Raw genomic sequence first — 21,724 nt, 5'->3', positions numbered from 1 at the left:
CTGGGACCTGACAAGATCAGCGCTTGTGTACTAAAAGACTGTCTCCCTGTCATATTGGGCCCTCTTACTGACATCTTCAATTGTTCTATCCTTACTAGCACATTTCCAGACAACTGGAAAGAGGCTGAGGTGATTCCGATTCTTAAAGACGGTGACCATGAAAGAGATGCCAACAACAGACTGTTATCTCTGCTAGCCGTAGCCTCAAAGGTCCTTGAAAGGATTGTTTTGAACCAGTTCAGCGCCTATCTCACAAAAAACAACCACCTTACCTCACACCAAAGGCAATAAAAAAGCTCATTCTACAGAGACCTTAAACATCCTACTCACGGATAAGATACTCGAAGCAATGGATAAAAAGCAGATAACAGCACTAGTACTATTAGATCTATCCAAAGCCTATGACAGTATTGACCATGCAAGGTTGCTCCACAAACTCTCCATCTTAGGAGCCTCACCTTCTACTGTCAGATGGTTCAAGAGCTATTTAACAGGTCGCAGGCAATATGTGAGAATTGGCTCCGCCTACTCTGACACTCTACCTATAAGTCACAGGGTCCCTCAAGGCGCAATCCTATCACCATTGTTGTTCTGCATTTATCTCAACGATTTACCCACGGCACCGACATTTTGCAACCTAGAATCGTATGTGGATGACTCAAAGCTATTAATGTCATTTCCTCTTGTTGAGCTTGATGCTGCCATTGAAAAGCTCGAACAAGATCTTCACATTGTAGCTCAATGGTGCTGTGAGAACCATCTACTTATCAATCCCGATAAAACTAAACTCCTTTTCCTCGGTACCAGACAGATGTTAAGCAGGTTACCAGAAGACCCTGAAGTGGTATTCTTAGGTAAAACACTGAAGCCAACAGACTTTGCCAAGGACTCGGGAGTCTTTCTTGACCCCCATCTGACCTACGATCACCATATTTCATGTGTAATGTCATCTTGTTTCGCAAAGCTTTGCCAAATAAATAGAGTCAAGAGGAGCTTCGACCAGGAAACACTAGAGTCGTTAATAATGTCATTAGTCTTTAGTAAGATGCTTTACTGCTCATCTGTATGGTCAAATACCACACTCCAGAATATAAACAGATTACAATCTATCCAGAATTTTGCCAGCAAGATCGTAACAAACTCTCGGAAGTTTGACCACGTAACACCTTTGCTCCGTGAGCTACATTGGCTTCCTGTTAAAGAACAATTATTCTATAGAGACTCCATTCTGACCTTTAAATGTCACAACGATCTTGCACCTCAATACTTAACGAGCAAGTTTACCAAACACTCAAATATACATACTCGTAACACTCGTACGCGGAACTCTTTGAAGATTCCACTATACAGAACGACTATAGGCCAGTGCACATTTTCCTACAGAGGGGCCAACATATCAAATAACTTGCATAATGAACTTAGGCAAAGTGCCTCATTATCATCTTTCAAGTGTGCCCTGAAAGGCACACTATTGAGGCAGACATTTCCTTCATAAGCTCTAGAATTTAATTTAGTAGAATACCATCATAAATTGTGATTTCGAGTTTTATTGTCATTTTTGCTTTTATAAATTGTAAAGAGTTTGTAAATAGTTCCTGAAAAACCTCACAAGGACGTTACTATTAAAGTTATTATTATTATTGTTATTTGTAAAACATGCCACTCCAAAGTCATCAAAGGAAAAGTTCCTTGCCAAGCAGTATACAATGACGTTTTTAGATGATATACCAACAGAACTCTCGACTTTAGAAAAACTTGAGCAGATTCTAATTGCTCAAAGAATTGTTTTTGAGAAAATAGTTGTTATGCCAAAAGGCCAGCAAAGAAAGATAAAGGGAGCTATCTGTAATGTGCCAGTTGAATGTGACAAAACTTGCCAAACTCTACCACATGGACATGAAAGTTATGGAATTTTTTTGTTGAAACTGAAACGCAAACTGCAGTTTAGAGGGCATGTGTACTATCAAGCTGTGCGCCCTGAAATAGTACTTAATGCTCTCAATTGGTTGAAAGCAAACAATGAATTATATAACACAATTACCATAGACATTGACAGAATAGACAAAAATCTTACAACTCTAGAAGTAACATCCATTCCTGAGTGCACTACAAGTACCAGTACTGATGTAGAACAGCCAATGAATGAGCAAGAGCTGTATATAAGCACAGATGAGATTATAACTGAACAAATCAATGAACCAAAAAATGAGAAACCTGTTATTAATGAAACCAGCAAAAAGGCACAACAGGAAGAACAAGAGGAGGAAATAGATGATCCACTAAACAAACATAGGGCTCCAACCAATGAAACATGTATCCAAGCAATTATACCAGACTATCCAGTTAAAATTGATCAACAGAATGTATCCACAGGACAAGAATTATACAGTATTGCACCTGGAGAAAATAAACATCCAGTATCATTTATGACGGACAAAAAGTGTGAAGAATTAGCATTCCCTGTTCTATTCCCAAAAGACAGATATGGTCACACTACAGAAAGATTCACTTAACTCCAACTAAATATTCAACATGTCCTCCTCACCTAAATTATCTGATATCAATAATTGCTAATATGCACTAAATTATCAGATATATATAATCTACACGACGTGTGTAGCACTGGTACCTAGTAAATGATCGGTCACCTTTCTCCCAAAATGGCAGCTTCCAATATGGAAATCAGGATGGAAACTGATGAATATTCAGAAGGTATTTGCATTTTCATGCGAACAAGTTTTGCTTTAATTTGTTTTGGCCTTCTTTTCCAGTCTTCTTAGATGTGTCTTATGTGTCTTATGCACTTGTACAGGCGTAAATGTGGACGTTGAGAGAGAGGACTCTCGAAGTGGTAGCCACGAATCAAGGAAGATAGGCAAGGTTAGTATTTTCGAACAGTCTGTAGATGCTTGACTGATCCTATTATTTTTATTTCCATTTTCGAAAGCTTGTATTTTTCCTTATGTGGCCTATAATTTGCCGCTTCATTCTTGTATGCCTTGATCTCGTTCTTTGTTAAGCTTAAGGCAGTTAAGCATAGATGCCAACCTGACGAACCTAAAATCGTTAAAACCCGGGAGATCTCTGTCTTCTCGACTCCAAATATAAGTTATTGGATTAAGAAAAGTAGAGGTCCGTTGATTCTACAACAAAAAAGCCACAAAAAAGCATTAAATATCGTCCAAAGATGTTCAAAGAGCGGCGAAAATAAGTTTCGAAATTCGTAGGTCAATGGTAGGTAAAACATTTAATTCTTTCTTCATACACAGGCACAGCCTGCTTCATACATGTCCGGGACATTTGGTAACCCGTACTTGAGATCGGGAAAGTTTACATAGATGTATAAGCTGAAATCATACCTCAATTGCCATACATTGTAAGTTATTTTAACTTATACTACAGATTAAACAGATTTGTTTGTTCACCAAACAATGCACCATTCATTTGAAGCTCCCTGTCCCCCCTCCTTGGGCATGAGCGGGGTAAAGGGAGACCTTCCCTTCAGATTGCATTCACTCCATTTTGGTCCCCTGTTAGGCGGGGAATGCCAATTATATTGACTCACTCGACTGATCAGATCATTCTGCGATTATTGAAACGACATTTCGCTAACCGAGGTGGCCTCCCCTATAAGCCTGGTGGTTTCTTAGAGGTCTCCTCACCTACATACAACTGTTATCATTGTACTTTTATTTAAATAATGGCTAATAAATGATTATGATTATGATGATGATGAAATACGGCAAATTATAATGCTTTGCAAAGTTTCTTTTTGAAATGTATCGATGAAGGCTATTATAACAAGAGAAATTTTCAAAGTCGGTTCATGAAAGGTAGGCAGATTTCAATGATATTGCATTCATAATTATGATTGACTCATTGCAGCTCTTATCTCAGAAGACTTGATTGTCTACGACCTATTTGATATTATGATTAAGCTGAAAGTTAATATGCAATTTTTTTGGGGCTGTCTGGATTCATGTCTTATCTTTTTCAAATAGTGGTCTTGTTCCTTGTCTATTGTGGGGCCTTTACAAGTATATTGCTAGCTGCACTGAAATCAGCATGTTCATTTGATCCCTTGTTTATAATACGCTTGACTATAACAAGTTTCCTTTTACAAGGGAGTACCATGTGTGTGGAACATATGCGGGTGGGGGAGTTCACCATTCAATTTTTCTCCCATGGACCAGGGACTTCACGGTCGGTACTCTGGCTTCACTTGCTTTCACTTGCATTAAAAGTGAATGTCTTGCTCATGCCTGAGGGGGGTGGGGGGTTGCAGGGGTTTCAAATGACTGGTGCACAACATACTTCATTCGAACTAAAGCCCGAAGAGTAAGTCGGTACAGAATTTGTGTGTTATTTTGGGGTACTCAAAAAAAGTTATGTATTATACCAAGATTAACTGGGATGGGTCACATGGTTTACATGAAGTTCTCAAATTTCAGGGGTTTTAGTTGTCGTTTGTGTTTGGATGTTATGTAAAAGTTTATGCTGTTACATTGTATTTGTACCCACCCTCCCCCACCCTTTGGTCGGTAGGGAGGTTGTCGTTTATCTTTTTCCTCCATATCCTTTGGGAAGGCTATTGTTATAGTTTGATTATGACTGTTATTCGTGCACTCAACTTTTTTTTGGAATAAAGCATATTGAAGTTGATCCAAACGAAGACCATATGCTTGCACTGTAAACTCAAAGCTCATATATTTACAAACAAAACTATGATATCATACGTATTTATAATATGAATTTAAAATGAACTTACCTTCGAAGATTTTGATGAAACCTTCTAGGCTCTTTTCTTGCAGCCACCAAACCACAATATCTAAATTATTTCGGCCCCCGAAAATCATCAATGTTGTACCGTACTAGGCCATGGCTTTTTTGTGTTTATTTTCTTTCATGTGGAATGTGAATTTATGTGGGTGGTGGTGGGCCATGTCTATTTTCCAATGGGTTAAAAAGTTATCTGCATTGTTTATTTAGGGCTAATCTTTTTGATGATTAATAAAGCAGGTTTGTGTTTTAAAAAAGTAACGATGTATAATTCTTTGTTTATGAGTGAATTGTCAAATGCCCCACCCCAGACAGCTCGTTATATTGGGGACCTACAACTTGTCTAAAACCCGTCTAAAACCCAAATTCCTGGGGGGTGCTCATTGAAATTGACAGAGCCATAAGTCTCAAGCAATTTTCTTTATCTACAAATGAAAAAGGGTCATGTCTTGAATTTCCATTAATAATGTGAGAAAGAATGAAGCAGCTACTATGTTTCCAATCTGTTTTTACTCTTCAGTTACCTTTAAGCTTAGTTATGCTATTATTTTGTTTTATAATATACAAAAACCATAAATATACTTTGAGTTTTATTTTCCTGCTTTCAGAAGTACTTGGTAGTATATTTACACATTAAAAATCATTTCATTAGCATAACTTTTAAGTTTAATAGGAAGAAAGTGTTATAAAGCAAGCAAAATGATATAATAACTTCATCAGTCATTATCAGTGGCTAATTACCTCTGAGAGTGCAGACAATCATGATAAAAGTTGTTTTCATCAAAGAATTTGGAGCAATGAAGATAACTACCATGATCCCCCACGGGCCGTTCTCACAGGGGTAATAGTCCAGTTGGGAGTTATTTAGAATCGCGGCTGACTCTAATTATCGCAGTCGCGCGATAACATGGAATTGAGGCTTATCCTGAATCGGCTAATGTTGCCAAGTTCGTAATGGCAGAAGACCGCGAAAATTCAAGCGAACACTTCACATTGGGAGATATTAATCGACAGGAACTTCAAAAGAAAACTTTATATGAGCTGAAGGAAATTCTGAAACAGTCTGGTCAAAAAGTTAGCGGGAAAAAGAGCGATCTGGTAGAAAGAATTTGTGGCGTCTTGGCGTCGAGCACATGTGACACTCCATCGACTTCAAAGACAGCAGAAGCGCAATTTTTAGAACTATCTGCTCCACACAAGAGCAAAGACAATGACTTAAGCTATGATACTCTAATTAGAGATGTCAAAGGGAACAATCTGTGGCAGAAGGACTTGAGAAATTTGCCAGCGTTTGACTTTGTCCGTCTATACGACTACTTGGTCATACAAACAAACAAGTATGATCACATCGCTCTGAAGACTAGTGGCTATAAGAAATTGAAAGCTTTCCAGTTTTTTGCCGAAGGTCATATCAAAGATTTGGAGCTTGCAGAAGTTGGAGGACTTGTCTACATCAAAGGAGAAGTTTTGGCTTCTATGAAGCAAACAAAATACTCAGTCGCAATAGTATTTTCAAACAAAGGTGAAGTACTGAGGGCTGCTTGTAAGTGCCCTGCAGGGTAAGATTATATGATATATTTTCAGTTGCTTATTTTATGAATTGTTTATACCTACTGTACATGTTTACGAGTAGAAATACTAGTGCAAAACTATGCAAACCTCTTTCCATACAGTGATGTATGAATGTGTGAATCCGATTGTAGACGGTAAAATATTGAATCAATGTAATTCAATGAATATAAAGGTCTTTTAGCATGTTTATATTATTTTATCGAACCTGTAATTTCATGTCTTGTCTCAAATACCACTTCATTATTTTTATTATAAATGTATTTTTTGACAGGTTAGGTTCTGGTGGCCATGGCCAATGCAACCATGTTGGTGGTATTCTCTTTGCCATCGAAGACTTCAACAGACAGGGACTACAAAATCGCAGTGAACCAGTTACATGTACTTCAAGGCTGTGTGCATGGAATGTGCCAAGAAATAGTAAAGTGGCTGCAAAACCTGTTGATGACATCAACATTGTGAAGTACAGATATGGAAAGGACAACAGAACTTCTGTTAAATCAAGTGTGTATGATCCAAGAGCCCCATGTGATAGAGTGCTCAATAAAGCAAAATTAAACTCTATGCTTGTGAAACTTAGCCAGCACTTACCAAGTAGCTCTCTTTTTCTATTTCATGATATCAAGCCAAGCCTGGACAGTCAAAATGTTATTGTTGACAGTACATGTGAATGTGTACCACTTAATTGTATAGAAATGGTAGAACTTACCTCAGAACATGATGACATGGACTTGCCATTAAATGACGATTATGACATTGCAACAAAGAAATTCAAGTCAATGATTGATATATATGAAGAGAGAATAACTGACAATGATGTTGAAAGAATAGAAAGGTTGTCACGGGGCCAGGACAATACTTTTTGGAGGGAACTAAAACAGGAGAAACTAACTGCGTCAAATTTCAAAGCTGCTGCTAAGAGAAAAGTTGAACCTGATAAACTTTTAAAGCAAATCATGTACAAAATTGAAGAAACCACTAATGTTTCAGCATTACAGTATGGTCACATGCATGAAGATAATGCTATCAATGATTATATTAAATACAAACACTCCCAAGGAAACACAGGCTTGACAGTTTGGAAAGTTGGGACTTACATATCAAAGATTAGACCAGGATTGGGGGCTAGCTTGGACAGAATGGTTTATGATCCTTTGGCACACTGTAAGAAAGGTGGCCTCGAAATCAAATGTCCATACTCTAAACAAGGTATGACAATTGAAGAGGCTTGTCAAGACAAGAATTTTTGTATGACTTTGAAGCCTGGGATGCCTACATTGAAGATAGGACACCAGTATTACTATCAAGTCCAAGGGCAGATGTATGTTTCATGTTTGCAATGGGTAGATTTTGTTGTATGGTTTGGAGCAGACAACCTCTACATACAAAGGATAGTATTTGACAAACAGTGGTGGCACAAGGAAGCTCTACCAAAGCTGGATTACTTCTATCGTCGGGCATTTTTACCCGAAGTTCTGACAAGAAGGGTTAAAAGAGGGGTCCGTCTTTATAACCATGGAGGGTGGCAGCCTTACACGACAAGAAGTTCTTAGTCTTCTTCATTTTATATTAACTAAGAATGAATAGGTACTGTGGGTTCCTAGATACTTTCCCTGCACCAGGACAGACATTTTGTATGCAACAAAAAGGAATAGACATAGATCATAAGTTATGTCAAAGCCATATACCAAGAATCCACAAGTGGCATAGGTTTGTTATTAGTTTGTACTTTGTAGTTTTTGCTTAATGGCAAGTTCAAGTGCCTCTACCATAAAAACTGAGAGTAAAAGTAAAATATTAATAGCTTAGCATGCTTTTTGTTTGAGTTTACTTCTTGAATCAATTCTACTGTTGTGTTAGAATATTAAGTTATTGGAGTGTATCAGACATGCTTGTGATATAACCTTTCAAACTATTATTGGACAGATGGATTTTCATAATCAGGGGGACATTCCATTTTACAGTTCCATTGACAGCAACTTCAGCCTCAGTATTATGTAATATATTCTTTATCACAGTTCATGGTATGTAAAAATGTACACAACTACAATATTGCATCAACCAAGAGAATTTAAAAAAACTATTTCTTTTATGCTGGAGTTAGTTAACACAACTTCAAATTGGAATATTATTAACTGCAAAGTAGTAGTAACAGTATCATTGTAAATGTTATTGCCTCACATGTTTATTATTTCAGTATTCAGTTGTCATTGATGACATCATTTAATTCAATTAATCATTTGCATAAGCATATATTGTATATTTTTGACAGTAGATGTAAATCAACTTCACATTTGAGGCTCAAGAAGAGGAGTTAAAAAGTTAGTAAGATAAGCACATACAAAAAATATTTGATCGGCTACGTGTGCTAAACTCAAAGGTAAAGTACCTTCTAGAATATGATAGTTCTTTATGCGACCAATAGCACGCTCAACATGTATCCTCACTGATGCAATGCGGGCTGTTTCCTGGACTTCATCAGCTGTCAGCTGGTCTCTGATGCCCTTGTTACTGCCGTTATGCGTGATGTCACGCACTCATTAGCTAGATCCCGAGAGGCGCTGCGAGTTAAAAAATACATGTGCTCGATCGAAGTGGAGAATCGTTTCAACGCCCGTTTAACGTCATCGTTTATATTATAAGGACACAAACGTAAGTTTTTTTTGGTTTCGTTTCTTGTTTGTCTAGCCTTTTTCCGTATTTATAGTTGTAAATTTCCTTTGTTTCCTTTAGTTTTCGAAACCGTACAACGTTCGTTCAAGATTGTAAAGTCCATTTCATAATTACAAGTATGCGTGTTCAAGTTTGTGTTGTCGTACCGTTTTATGCGTGCACATTTCGTTTCGAAAAGTTTGACCCTCATCGCATACTGGTTTATTGGAACTTATCCTACGTTTATTTGCAATGTTGGGCGAACTGTTCGCCACTCATCGCTAATTTGAAGCGACTACCGAAGGATTAATTAGTGCCTAGTCCACCATGAACGATGAACCTGTCGCTGAGGGCGCTGGGCCTGGGTTTCCTCCGAACGAAAGCTGTCCCGATACTCGTGTAAGGAAATTAACTGAAAAGGGTCAAGAAGAGAAATTAAGGCGACTGAAAAACGATCAAACTGCCAAAACGACTGCTGTGACAAAGCAAAGGAATGCTCTCACAAACTTAATGGAAGATGAGAACAATCTTCATTTAGTGAAATCAGAGGTTATTGTATTGAACACATTATTCAAGGAGTATCAAGAAGCACGTGACCTTTATTATTGCCAGTTGACCTCCGAACAGGATCAAGACAGGGAACTTGATCGCTATGAAAGTAAGGAGAAGTCATTTTTGGAATTTAGGAAACAGGTTATGGAATGGATGAATGTAGCAGAACGTCGCTTAACAGAAGAACTTGATCTGCTCTCAGAAGTAAAATCGGCTTCATCCAAATCGTCCCGTGTTAGCACCCGTTCGAAGAAGTCTTCAGCCAGCTCAACGCCATCTGCACGAGCAAAGGAGAAACTTAAGCTAGCGGAATTACAAGCTGAAAAACAAATGCTAGAACGCAAACAAGCTCTACGAGCAGCAGATGAAGCCTTGAAACTGGAAACTGAAATAGCGAAAGCCCAGGCCAGAGAAAGGGTTTATGCCGATTTGGAAAATGATGGTAACCTAGAAAATAAGGATGGTATTGTTCCCTGTCTCCAGCAAAGTGAACCTAAATTCATGGCTTCAACACCTGCCGCTCATCTCAACCCTGCTGCCCCAGAGTTTCACTCAAACAGTCTAGCCGGCGAGATATCGCCTCCGGCTAACAACGGGACCACTGATGTACCACAAGGAATTATCGCTGCAGCTGATGATCCCTATCGATTGGAACCCCATGAAAGGTCTTTCAAAGAAGTGATGGCCATGCAGCGACAGCAAAATGAGCAAATGATTGCAACCCATCGGCAACTGGCTGCAGCAATGACTCTGCCTCAACCTGAAGTGCACAAGTTTAAAGGAGACCCCATCGAATATGGAACCTTTATCATGGCATTCAAGGCAAGGATAGAGTCCAGAACATTCAGGGCGGCAGATTGCTTATACTACCTGGAACAACATCTTGAAAGGGAACCACGAGAACTTATTGGAGGCTGTCTGCATATGGACCCTTCTGAAGGATATAAGGAGGCGAGGAGGTTACTGGAGAAGGAATATGGGGATCCCTTTAAAGTTTCAATGGCCTATGTGAACAAAGCTCTCGGATGGTCCCCAGTTCGGCCAGATGACGCATCAGGACTAAAGCGTTTATCGCTTTTCTTGATTAAGTGTAAAAATGCTATGATGAGCGTGTCTCATATGAATGAGTTAAATCATCCTACGAACCTGCAGACCATTGCAAAAAAGCTTCCCTCGCATCTCCAGTCAAGATGGCGTGATCGTGCTGCGAAATTGAAAGAGAACGGAAGGATAGCGAGCTTTAAGGATCTCGCTGATTTTGTGGTGTCAGCAGCCGAATCAGCGAACGACCCTGTATTTGGCGTGCAGGCTTTAAGTAGTACCCAGGAAAGGCGCAGAGATAACAGTGGGAGAGATGGCAAGAAGAAGCCCTCGTCAGCAACTAAAACAAGCAACAGTTTTGCCACTGGTATCACCATTCCCGGCATAGAGGCTGTAAACCATGCGAACCGAAACAATGCTGGTGGCAAGGAAAAGTTGTGCCCCTTCTGCAGCAAGAACCATGACCTGGATGATTGTGCGGAATTCCTCAAAAGGACCATGGATGAAAGGAAGACATTTCTTTACGAAAGAAAATTATGCTTTGCCTGTTACGAATCTGATCATGTATCCAAAGGTTGTGTAAAGAGACGCACCTGCAAGAAGTGCAAGAAACGGCACCCAACAGCATTGCACATTGATGGTTTCACAATGAATAGAGAGAGCGTCAGTAACAAACCCCAAGCGACGGAAGTTCAATCTATAGCGGTTAGCAATAGGCGCATTGATGTCTCTAAACCTGTACAGGACGCACCAAGTTGCAAGGAGTCCGTAGTGCTACATGCCATACTCCCAGTTAAAGTTAAACAGAAGGGCTGTAACAATTCAGTTGTCACGTACGCGTTTTACGATAATGGTAGTGGCGGCTGTTTTGCAACCGAAAATATCAGGAGACAGTTAGGAATAGACGGTGTCAAGGTTATGCTACAACTCACCACCATGCATGGACAGAGTCAAGTGGAAAGCATCATTCTGGACGATCTTATCGTTACGAGCCTAGATGATGAGAATCCCATTGAGTTGCCTCGCTCATACACAAGAGATGAAATCCCAGCAGAACATCACCAAATTCCCACGCCCAGTCTCATAAATCAGTGGTCACACCTTTCCGAGGTTGCGAAGAAAATCCCTGAGCTTGAGCCTCGCCTGGAGATTGGACTACTCATTGGCAGCAATTGCCCGCCTGCCTTAGAACCATTAGAAGTTGTACCTTGTCGAAGCGATGGCCCATTTGCCCTCCGTCTCCGCCATGGTTGGACAGTCTGTGGACCTCTCCATATCCGAACTGATCATGACAAGGACAAAATAATCGCGAACCGAATTACAGTGAGAGAAGTGGAAACGCCGAAGGAAATCATTGCTCCAACGTCATTGCTCAGAATGTTGCAGATGGACTTCAACGATCACACCGTAAGCAAAGCACCGGACGAGCGTGGGCCTTCTCAAGAAGACAGAAAGTTTTTAACTATGGTTGAAAGGGAGACGAAAGTTGTCGACGGCCACTACCAAGTTCCTCTTCCATTGCGACATAGCGATATTATCATGCCCAACAATAAGGAGCAAGCAATCAAAAGAGCAAACTGGCAGAAGAAAAAGATGTTGAGAGATTCTAAATACCGCTCTGATTACGTTTCCTTCGTAAACGATGTCATCGCCAAAGGGTATGCACAAAGAGTTCCAAATGAGTTGCTGATACCGAACCCAGGCAAGGTGTGGTATCTACCCCATCATGGGGTGTATCACCCGAAAAAACCAGAAAAAATACGCGTCGTATTTGACTGTAGTTCAAAGTTTCAGGGCGTGTCGCTCAATGACTGTCTGATGCAAGGTCCAGATATGACAAACTCCCTAGTAGGCGTGCTAACCAGATTTCGTGAAGACCCCGTAGCCTTCATGGGAGATGTGGAATCCATGTTCCACCAGGTTACAGTTCCTCCTGAACAGTATGATTACCTCCGTTTCTTATGGTGGCCAGATGGCAATCTAGAAGCCGAGCTACAAGAGTATCGGATGGTTGTACATTTATTTGGAGCGGCCTCGTCGCCAAGTGTCGCTAACTTTGCCCTTAAGCGAACCGCAAGGGATAACGAAGATAAGTACGGTACCTTGGTTGCTGACACGCTGCGAAATAACTTTTATGTGGACGATTGTCTACGTTCCGTAAGCTCGGAAGGTAAAGCAGTCGAGCTGATTGAAGGTCTTCGGCAATCCTGTAAGAAAGGTGGATTCCGCCTCACCAAATTCACTTCCAATAGTCGTGCAGTTTTAGAGTCTATACCAGAGGATGAGCGATCGAAAGAAGTCAGATCAATAACTCTTGACTGTGACAACCTCCCTATCGAGCGTGCCTTAGGGATACAGTGGTGCGTACAATCAGATTGTTTTGGATTTCGAATCGTCATTAACAGCAAACCGTTTACAAGACGAGGAGTCATGTCCACCATCTCATCAATCTTTGATCCCCTGGGCTTCATCGCTCCTTTCACACTTCTAGCGAAGAAGCTGTTACAGGATCTCTGCCGCAATGAAGATCTCGACTGGGATGACGACATTCCGGAAGACTGCCGCAGTAAATGGCTAAGATGGTGTGGAGAGCTTCCGTTACTAGAGCAATTTCACATTGATCGGTGTCACAAACCGCCGGGTTTTGGCCCAGTTGTCTCCAGACAGCTCCATCTGTTCTCCGATGCAAGCCAGGTGGGGTATGGATGCGTTGCCTACCTACGTCTAATGGATAACATGGGTCGCATACATTGTTCCTTTTTAATGGGGAAGGCTCGTCTTGCACCTATTAAGGCCGTAACAGTCCCACGCTTAGAATTAACTGCAGCAACCGTATCTGTTCGCGTGGGACAAATGCTGTATGAAGAGCTTGAAGTTAAGCCTGAGTCTATCATCTATCACACCGACTCGACGACGGTTCTCCGCTACATAAGAAACGAGCGGAGGAGGTTTCAGATATTCGTGGCAAATCGTGTGCAATTGATCAGGGACTTCACTAGTCCTATGCAGTGGAAATACGTGGACACCAGTAGCAATCCGGCAGATGATGCCTCAAGAGGACTTTCCGCCGCTGGACTTCTGCAGCAGCAACGCTGGTCAAATGGTCCACACTTCCTAGGGAAATCAGAAAAGGACTGGCCGCAGCAGCCCTTTCCAGTCGGTGAGGTCCCAGATGACGACCCTGAGGTCAGAAAAGTTGCTTCCGCCGGTACCATGGTAATGGAAGCCACGGCTACGTCAGTTAACAAACTAATAGAATACCACTCGAGTTGGTATCGCCTGAGATTGTCGGTGGCCGCATTCCTTAGAATCAAGGCTGTATTGCGAAAACGGAAGGAGATTAGAGGCCAGGGTTCTCTCGAGATAGATTCGGACCATGGTCAGGCAAGGTCGGGCGTGAAGTCACTACAAGCTGAAACGAAGGTAGTGGGTGACTGCTGCGCACCGCTCTCAGTTCAAGAGTTTGAAGAGGCCGAGATGGCCATCCTTCGCTTCGTACAGTTGCAGTCCTTCAGTAGAGAGTTTGACGCTCTCAGACAAGTCAGTGACAAAGGCGGTGGAGACGAACGGGGTCGGGCAAAGCAAAAGAAAATGGTGCTGAAGAAAGCAAGTTCCCTAACTCGGCTGGATCCCTACATTCATGAAGGCCTCCTTCGTGTTGGTGGCCGCCTTAGCCGCGCTGACGATCTTCCAGAAGAAACGAAACACCCCATCATCTTACCTCGCAAGAGTCACGTTACGAACTTGATTATCAAACGCCTACACGAACGCCTAGCACACGCAGGCCGCGGTCACACACTTGCTAAATTGAGGGAGAAGTACTGGGTCACCGGTGCCAATGCTGCTGTTCGTCACCTAATCGCAAATTGTGTTACTTGTCGCCGTAATCGTGCCCCTGTCGCTGAACAGAAAATGGCTGACTTGCCTAAAGACCGAGTGACTCCAGCCCCGCCATTTACGTATACTGGCGTGGATTACTTCGGTCCGTACATGATCAAAGAAGGTCGAAAGGGACTCAAACGGTACGGATGCCTTTTCACATGTTTAGCAAGTAGAGCAGTGCATATTGAGACCGCCAATTCTCTCGAAACAGATTCATTTATCCAGGCTCTGAGGCGATTTATTGCTCGTCGTGGGCCTATCCGAGAGATCCGGAGCGACAACGGAACAAATTTTGTAGGCGCCAAGACAGAGTTACAGCAAGCAGTTTACGAAATGAACAACGAGCAAATCAGAAGCAGGCTGCATCTAGAGGGTACAGATTGGATTTTCAACCCACCGAGTGCCAGCCACATGGGTGGCATTTGGGAGCGGCAGATTCGCACTACCCGCAAAGTACTCACTGTTCTACTCCATGAGCATGGCTCCCGTCTGGATGACGAATCCTTTAGAACTCTACTATGTGAAGTTGAAGCTATCATTAACTCGAGACCGCTAACATTCGCTTCGAGTGATCCCGATGACCTCAACCCACTAAGTCCCAGCAATCTCCTGACGATGAAAACCAGCGTTGTACTTCCCTCAGCAGGAGTTTTTCAACGCGCAGATGTCTATATGAGGCGGCGCTGGCGGAGAGTGCAGTACTTGGCAAACTTATTTTGGACGCGTTGGAAGAGAGAATATCTCCCAACTCTCCAACCTCGTTCGAAGTGGAACAGTCCCAAACGGAATCTAGCTGTCGGAGACGTTGTCCTGTTGAAAGACGACAACTGCCCGAGGAGTGTTTGGCCGATGGGACGAGTCATAAGCGCGGAATCAGACAAGAAGGGGTTGGTACGCACGGTTCATTTGAAGACCCAAACCTCCCAACTACGCAGACCAGTTGACAAGGTTGTCCTCTTGCTAGCTAAGGAAGAACAATCGTGCCTCGATAATGAACAATGAAACAGGAAGCTCGTAAGGGCTGAACCTTCATGGAATATTCATAGTCCCTATTTCTTTAAGCGGATTGTGTGACGGACTAGACTCGTTAGCTTTAGCAAAGGACATGACAAGTTATTTTTCATAATTACTACTTTATTTTGTAGCTAAGAACTTTCCATGTTAAGCATCGCTTAAGGGGTCGGGAATGTTACTGCCGTTATGCGTGATGTCACGCACTCATTAGCTAGATCCCGAGAGGCGCTGCGAGTTAAAAAATACATGTGCTCGATCGAAGTGGAGAATCGTTTCAACGCCCGTTTAACGTCATCGTTTATATTATAAGGACACAAACGTAAGTTTTTTTGGTTTCGTTTCTTGTTTGTCTAGCCTTTTTCCGTATTTATAGTTGTAAATTTCCTTTGTTTCCTTTAGTTTTCGAAACCGTACAACGTTCGTTCAAGATTGTAAAGTCCATTTCATAATTACAAGTACGCGTGTTCAAGTTTGTGTTGTCGTACCGTTTTATGCGTGCACAGCCCTTAAAAGGTGGGATATTCAGGTGACAGCCTGGTGGCAAAATACCACCAATATCAAATCCTCTGTCAGCCATTACATTGTCCCCAGGTTCTAATAAGTGCATCACTCCTGATTGTTGTGTGATTTCCTTGTCAGAAACACGGCCACCCCATAGCTTTGACACAAATGTCACTTGACCATTTGGTGATATTCCTACTAATACTTTGAAAGTGTTATGATGCTTGCAGTTGGACCATCAGAAAATTGTAGAATTGTAAATTGAACTTTTGACATGATGCTCAATATTTCTCTGGGCTACTTGGCGTGAAGTCAGTTAACAAGACACTTGAAGATTCGAGTTATGTAAGTGTTTGTAATTAATCCATTCCTTGAGAAGACCTGTTAAGCACCACCGAGTGCTGGAACAAAAAGGCGGGAGTGGCATATAAAGAGGTGGAGGAGGCCCCAGTAGGGGAAGGGGGTGATCTGTCAAGCCTGTAGTCCAGACAGGTGTTTTACCCCTATGAGAATCAGAGAGGATAGGGTACTAAGCACAGTAGTAGGGGTCAGTAAATATGGAAAGCTTCTACAGTAAGGCACTTGACTTTCACTTATACTATTAGTAACTTGCAAGGAAGAAAGCAGTTCAATTTCAAGGCCTACCCAAAGTGGAAGGCAAAAGGCCTTATGGTTAGTAACTGCACTTGACAATAAGAAAACACACACCACTGGGCCAGAGGGGGCAGATTTAAATGGGTGTCCGAGCCAAAGGATCATAAAAGTATGAATTGAACTAGGCATAGCCCCTGCCCCAATGGGGCACTTGGCTCATGTGCAAACCTCACCTTTATCATTCCCTTCAGTACTCATAATGATTTGCACTCCTCAAGAGGCCAGTCAACATGCAATGAGAAATTTAATATGTTGGGTCATTCTGGCCTTTGACTTTCTTAGAGGAGTAATAGAGTGCTTTGTTATTCACGAAGACCAAAGTTCCTTCTTGTGCCACCCTCCCCTAAAAACATTCAATGTAAGTATATCATTGTGCAAGACTACATCCACAATACTAAAAAAAACTTACATATGTAAATTTTGTTCTTTTTACCCCCCCCCATTCCAAAAAAAACAAAAAACAAAAGTAAAAACAAAAACAAAGAAACCTTCTTGTTAACAGCTTTCATTATAATGGGTTTGAAGTCACCATGAATTAAATTTTTTTATAATGTATAAAATTGCCTTGAAACCAAAGGGAACCTCAAGATTACTAGGTTCCAACACCACAGAGGTAATATCCAACTGAGAAGAAAGATGAATAGCTAACAATGGGAAAGATTGAGATGAACTTGACAGGGCCTGAATTTGTCAAGATCTGGCATGAAGGAAGATATAAGCTTCTTAGGAGGGTTCTTGTTATTTTCATTCTATTATGCATTTTGAAATGGGATGTTATTATTTTTGGCAGGCAGATATACTGAATCACCATTGCGACTTTGATATAGTCATTATGTTTAAAAGAAAGCACCTTAATGGTGTCTCGATCTCAACATATGGCACTCTTGGGCTTGGGGAAGCCTTTGTCTCAGGAGAAGGAGTAATGGGGACCACATTTAAGGATATGTTTGAGGCCTTCTGTGAGGAATATGGTGATTACCTTAAGATTTATTCCTTGTCATGATTTATCACTTTGAAACTACGAATGATTAAATATCTAAATTGCAAAATAGAGGTCTCATTTTTGTAAAGAAATTAATATAAAGTAGACACTATTTTGAAAGACACCATAAAAATCAATATGTACAGAAACGTTGCTCTGTCCTTTTAATACAGAATTAGCATGATGTCATTTTCGTGCAGAATGATACCAATTAATTGACCAGTTTTCATTGTTTCATATTGTTAAAGGAAATTGAAAATTACGTATTCATTTTACAAGTGCAATAAAATATTTTCAATATTTTTATCAGATCTATCTTCAAGGCTTTCCTTCAGTTTGTTAGAGTTTGAAAATTGCCCATGCATGCTGATTTGCTTCTCATATTGTACATTTATTTATCATTTGTATCATAGTAAGCTTTATTTCTAGTGCCATTATAGTATAAGCTAATTTTTTTTGTGATTGCCATTATTTATTAATCGCAGGGCTATCAAAGTATGCTAGTAGATGGGATTCAAAAGTCATAAAAAAGTTTTTGCAGGGGGGAGGGGTGAAACCGGTTGCTTATAGGTTTTTTAACCAAAATAATTAATCACTCTGAATCGTGTTCAGTTGTATTTTAATGAATTTGTCTTTCCAGGAAAGAAGAGTGATGTTGCAAGTGAAGTCAGAGCACCACCACTCAATGGTATGACATATATATATATATACACATATATAACCTTAACTAACATGATATTAATTACTTATACTAATACTTACATGTACTACAGTAATATAACTTTCACTCTACTACTAACTGCTATTTAAGATTGTTAGTAGTAGAGTCAGTAAAAGTTATATTACTGTAGTACATGTAAGTATTAGTATAAGTAATTTTAGTGTCACAATTGATAGCTTCATATTCTCTGCTAAGCTATATAGCACACCACCTAATTAATCTATCACAAAGAGTAGAGTATGAATTCCCAGGGGTGTAGTCTGACCTTTCTTAGTTTTTCTCAAGGCTGGGGTAAGAAATGCTAGGAGATATGAACTACAATGAAGCTGCTCTAAAATCTGATGGTATTCACTTCCCTTTACGACGATATATGTAAATTACACAATATTCTCTTCGCCATCTGATTCCAAACACATTGAAATACATGATCACACACATTTATTTTGTTTTTTAGAAAATTTTAACATGCTGCTTAAGTTGTTAGGTTTAAACCAAAACTTCTTAAAGCACTTGCTGTACCTTCTGCAAATGTTACTATTCTGACATAACTCCACAATGCATTCATACATGTTCTGACTATTTCCTTTTGGTAGAATTATACTTACAAATGCACTAATGCCATTGGTGTGTAGTGGCTGGAGGTTGTCTGCAATTGGAGTGCATTTTTTTCTGATGCTTTTTATGCTTGTTTCAATATTAAATTTTTTTAAATTATTCGTGCTCATACCCTGTGGCAATAATTTTTTAAAAAATATATGGTTTAATTGCTTTCAGTCTGATTTTTTCAGTTATCAATACATCACATCATTATTATTATAATCAACAAAATAACAATGTTTAATTTAGTAAGCAGTCTATTGCTCCAGATTAATTTTTAATTTGGATCTAATTTATTCTCTTTCTGGAATAAATGTATATTTCTTATCAGATGATCGTTTTGACCACCCTGCTTCTCAGCCAAGAGTGGGCGAATGTGCACATGTTGAAGGCACAACCTCCCATGCACCATCAACTGGTATGATATATTATTATAGCTGTAAGGCTATTGTCAAATGATGGGCATAAATTGTGGTTTGAAAATGGCCATGTATTAGATTCATTCAGCGTTTAAACAAAATGTACTCAGAGACTGAGGTGGAATGCCTCATTATGAAAGCTCTGGTAATTGACTAATTTCAGACCATGGTCATTAATGAATGTGCATTATCAAGAGAAGAACTTGACATACCGTGTGTTTCTCACCTTATTTACCAGCTAACAATGTTCCTGACTCGCTGGATCGTCAGGCAAGAGGGAGCACAACTGAGGGAACAACGTCTCAGCCATTATCACATGGTATGGACACTGTTTATACATATATGTGTTTCTGCGTATTTATAAGCTATGTATCATGCAGTACAAAACCCAACAACTAATTTAACCTGATGCCATTCAATTCCAAATGACATTCAGATGAAAGGCTATCGTTAAGTGCTTTGCTACCTCTGCTTAAAAATTCAATTTGGCCTGTTAAAAGTTACAAAGGAAAATCGAGGTGATGCTACTTTTGACCCTCTCGTCGATAATGATTTCAATACACTATTTATTAGAATGAGATGTTATACTATTTTAAATGTCCCCCTGAAATAAATATCACTGAGTTGTATTTTACCAGCCATAAATGCCATTCCTGATATGCCTTGTCAGCAGGATTGTGAGACAGTGGCAACCTCCCCGGAAAACGGTACTACAAAGTAATATCGTGGTTAAATCCTGTCACAGTGTATTTATATCTCGTGTGATAAATCATGAAGTTATGAAGCCGAACTTTCGAGACAACCAATTCATTTCCATTTAGGAAAAAAATAGAAAAAGTTTTTGAAAATGATTTGATGCAATAACCTTTGGATTACTACGTGAAGTACGTCATTATGGCAAAGGCAAGTTTGTAATCGATGGGCATAATCATTTGTATACTTCGATCGTCGGTACGCTGTAATCACGAACTAGTAACAAATCTAGGCCTCACTTCTCAAGTGCCAAAATGTATGTATTATTTTGACGCTATAAACGTTCAAAATTACTGGGTACTTTTTTCCGTGACTTTGTATCATTTCTTTCTTTGTAGGGTCTGGACTGCCTGACGAGACGTCGGTTGGCAGCCCTCGGCCAACTGTGGTTTTTTACCGAGAGAATACAAAAAATGTGGCAGTGGGCTACCTTTGTCCCCAGCGGCACACCCTTCATGGCAAGCCTGTACCACAAGGCTTTGATGTGGTGCAGGTAACTTGGGTGGCTAACCAGGAAGGAGGAGTGGCTGCACCTATCGTATTGGGAGATGAAGAAGAAAACAGTCAATTATCGCCTGGGCACTTCTTTGCTTTGCCAAGGGCACAGCTTGTGAAGATAATAGTCGTCGACAGAGGAAATCAAGCAGCCTCTACGGCGACAACAAGTCTCACGCTTTGTTAAAATGAAAGTTAAAACTGCCAACGTTTTCTTAAGTTCTCATGATTTTTTTAGTTAGGTTAGTTGGCGTATGTGATCTGATTGGATATGGAGGAATTGCTCACCGTTCGATTATTAACCGTCACATGTGCGTGCTTTTCCACAGAAACAGGACACCTTGTCCTTCTGCATGACGACATGTCGAAACTTTTTTCCATCTTTATAATAATGATTTGTGTGTTAGGGGATCACTTTTTTTGTTCCTTTTTAAATTGGGGGTGTTTTGCGGTAATGTGGCTACAATGGTTTCCTTGTGTTCACTGAATGAACTTGTAATTAGCTGTCAAGTACTAAAGAAGCTTGCCTTATTTGCTGTGTTACTTTGCAGAATATTCTTCTGAGGTTTACTTTTCTTCCTTTCACCCCTACCTTTAAACAGTTAAATTTGTAGAAGTGCTTTGTATATACATTGAATTAAGGCCTTGCGTTTTATGCTACTAAGAACATCAACTCCAATTTACAGCAATATATGTTACCAACAATACATTAATTTCGGCGCTGTTATGGTTGAAATGAAATATTTCTTAGATTAATTCCTTTTATACCAGCTTGTAGAAAAAATTATGGAAGTGCACAAGCAAAGTGTGAAGTTTCTTGTAGCTTATCTTTTTTTCTCGGAAGAAAAAAAATGAAGTACTGTCCTTCAGACAATGAACCAACCTACAGTAGGACTGTTGACTAACCGTTTCGTAAGATTGCCCGTATTCCGTATTTTCAGATATTTCCGTTGAATTACATATAGTGAATTATGGTTAGATCGCTCCATGGTTAGATCGCTCCAAGTCAGATCGCTCCATACCGAAGTCAGATCGCTCCACTCGAAAGTTAGTTCGCTCCATCAAATAAGTTACTTCGCTCCATACATAAGTTACTTCGCTCCATGAAGAAAA

General features: G+C 40.3%; 2 protein-coding genes and 1 long non-coding RNA gene across 3 annotated transcripts; all 3 read left to right on the top strand.

Moving 5' to 3' along the window:
• Positions 1–2,640: 2,640 nt before the first annotated feature.
• Positions 2,641–3,376, top strand: LOC136280082 (uncharacterized). Its single transcript, XR_010717121.1, has 3 exons — positions 2,641–2,712; positions 2,813–2,880; positions 3,270–3,376. It is a non-coding gene; the product is annotated as an uncharacterized lncRNA (long non-coding RNA).
• Positions 3,377–9,327: 5,951 nt separating this feature from the next.
• Positions 9,328–15,031, top strand: LOC131798722 (uncharacterized). The gene is made up of 2 exons (XM_066165380.1): positions 9,328–14,848; positions 14,985–15,031. The coding sequence occupies exons 1-2, from the start codon at positions 9,328–9,330 to the stop codon at positions 15,029–15,031; spliced, it is 5,568 nt and encodes a 1,855-aa protein (XP_066021477.1).
• Positions 15,032–16,618: 1,587 nt separating this feature from the next.
• On the top strand, positions 16,619–21,384 carry LOC131799103 (uncharacterized). The gene is made up of 6 exons (XM_066165755.1): positions 16,619–16,662; positions 17,435–17,615; positions 18,267–18,314; positions 19,276–19,362; positions 19,602–19,682; positions 20,455–21,384. Exons 1-6 carry the CDS (start codon positions 16,660–16,662, stop codon positions 20,796–20,798), a joined length of 744 nt encoding a protein of 247 aa, XP_066021852.1. The 5' UTR covers positions 16,619–16,659; the 3' UTR covers positions 20,799–21,384.
• Positions 21,385–21,724: the final 340 nt, after the last annotated feature.

This window comes from Pocillopora verrucosa, chromosome 4 (genome assembly GCF_036669915.1).
Source record: "Pocillopora verrucosa isolate sample1 chromosome 4, ASM3666991v2, whole genome shotgun sequence".
Classification (NCBI taxonomy): domain Eukaryota; kingdom Metazoa; phylum Cnidaria; class Anthozoa; order Scleractinia; family Pocilloporidae; genus Pocillopora; species Pocillopora verrucosa.
The sequence above is the reverse complement of the archived record's forward strand: the minus strand, read 5'-3'. Positions and strand labels throughout refer to the sequence as shown.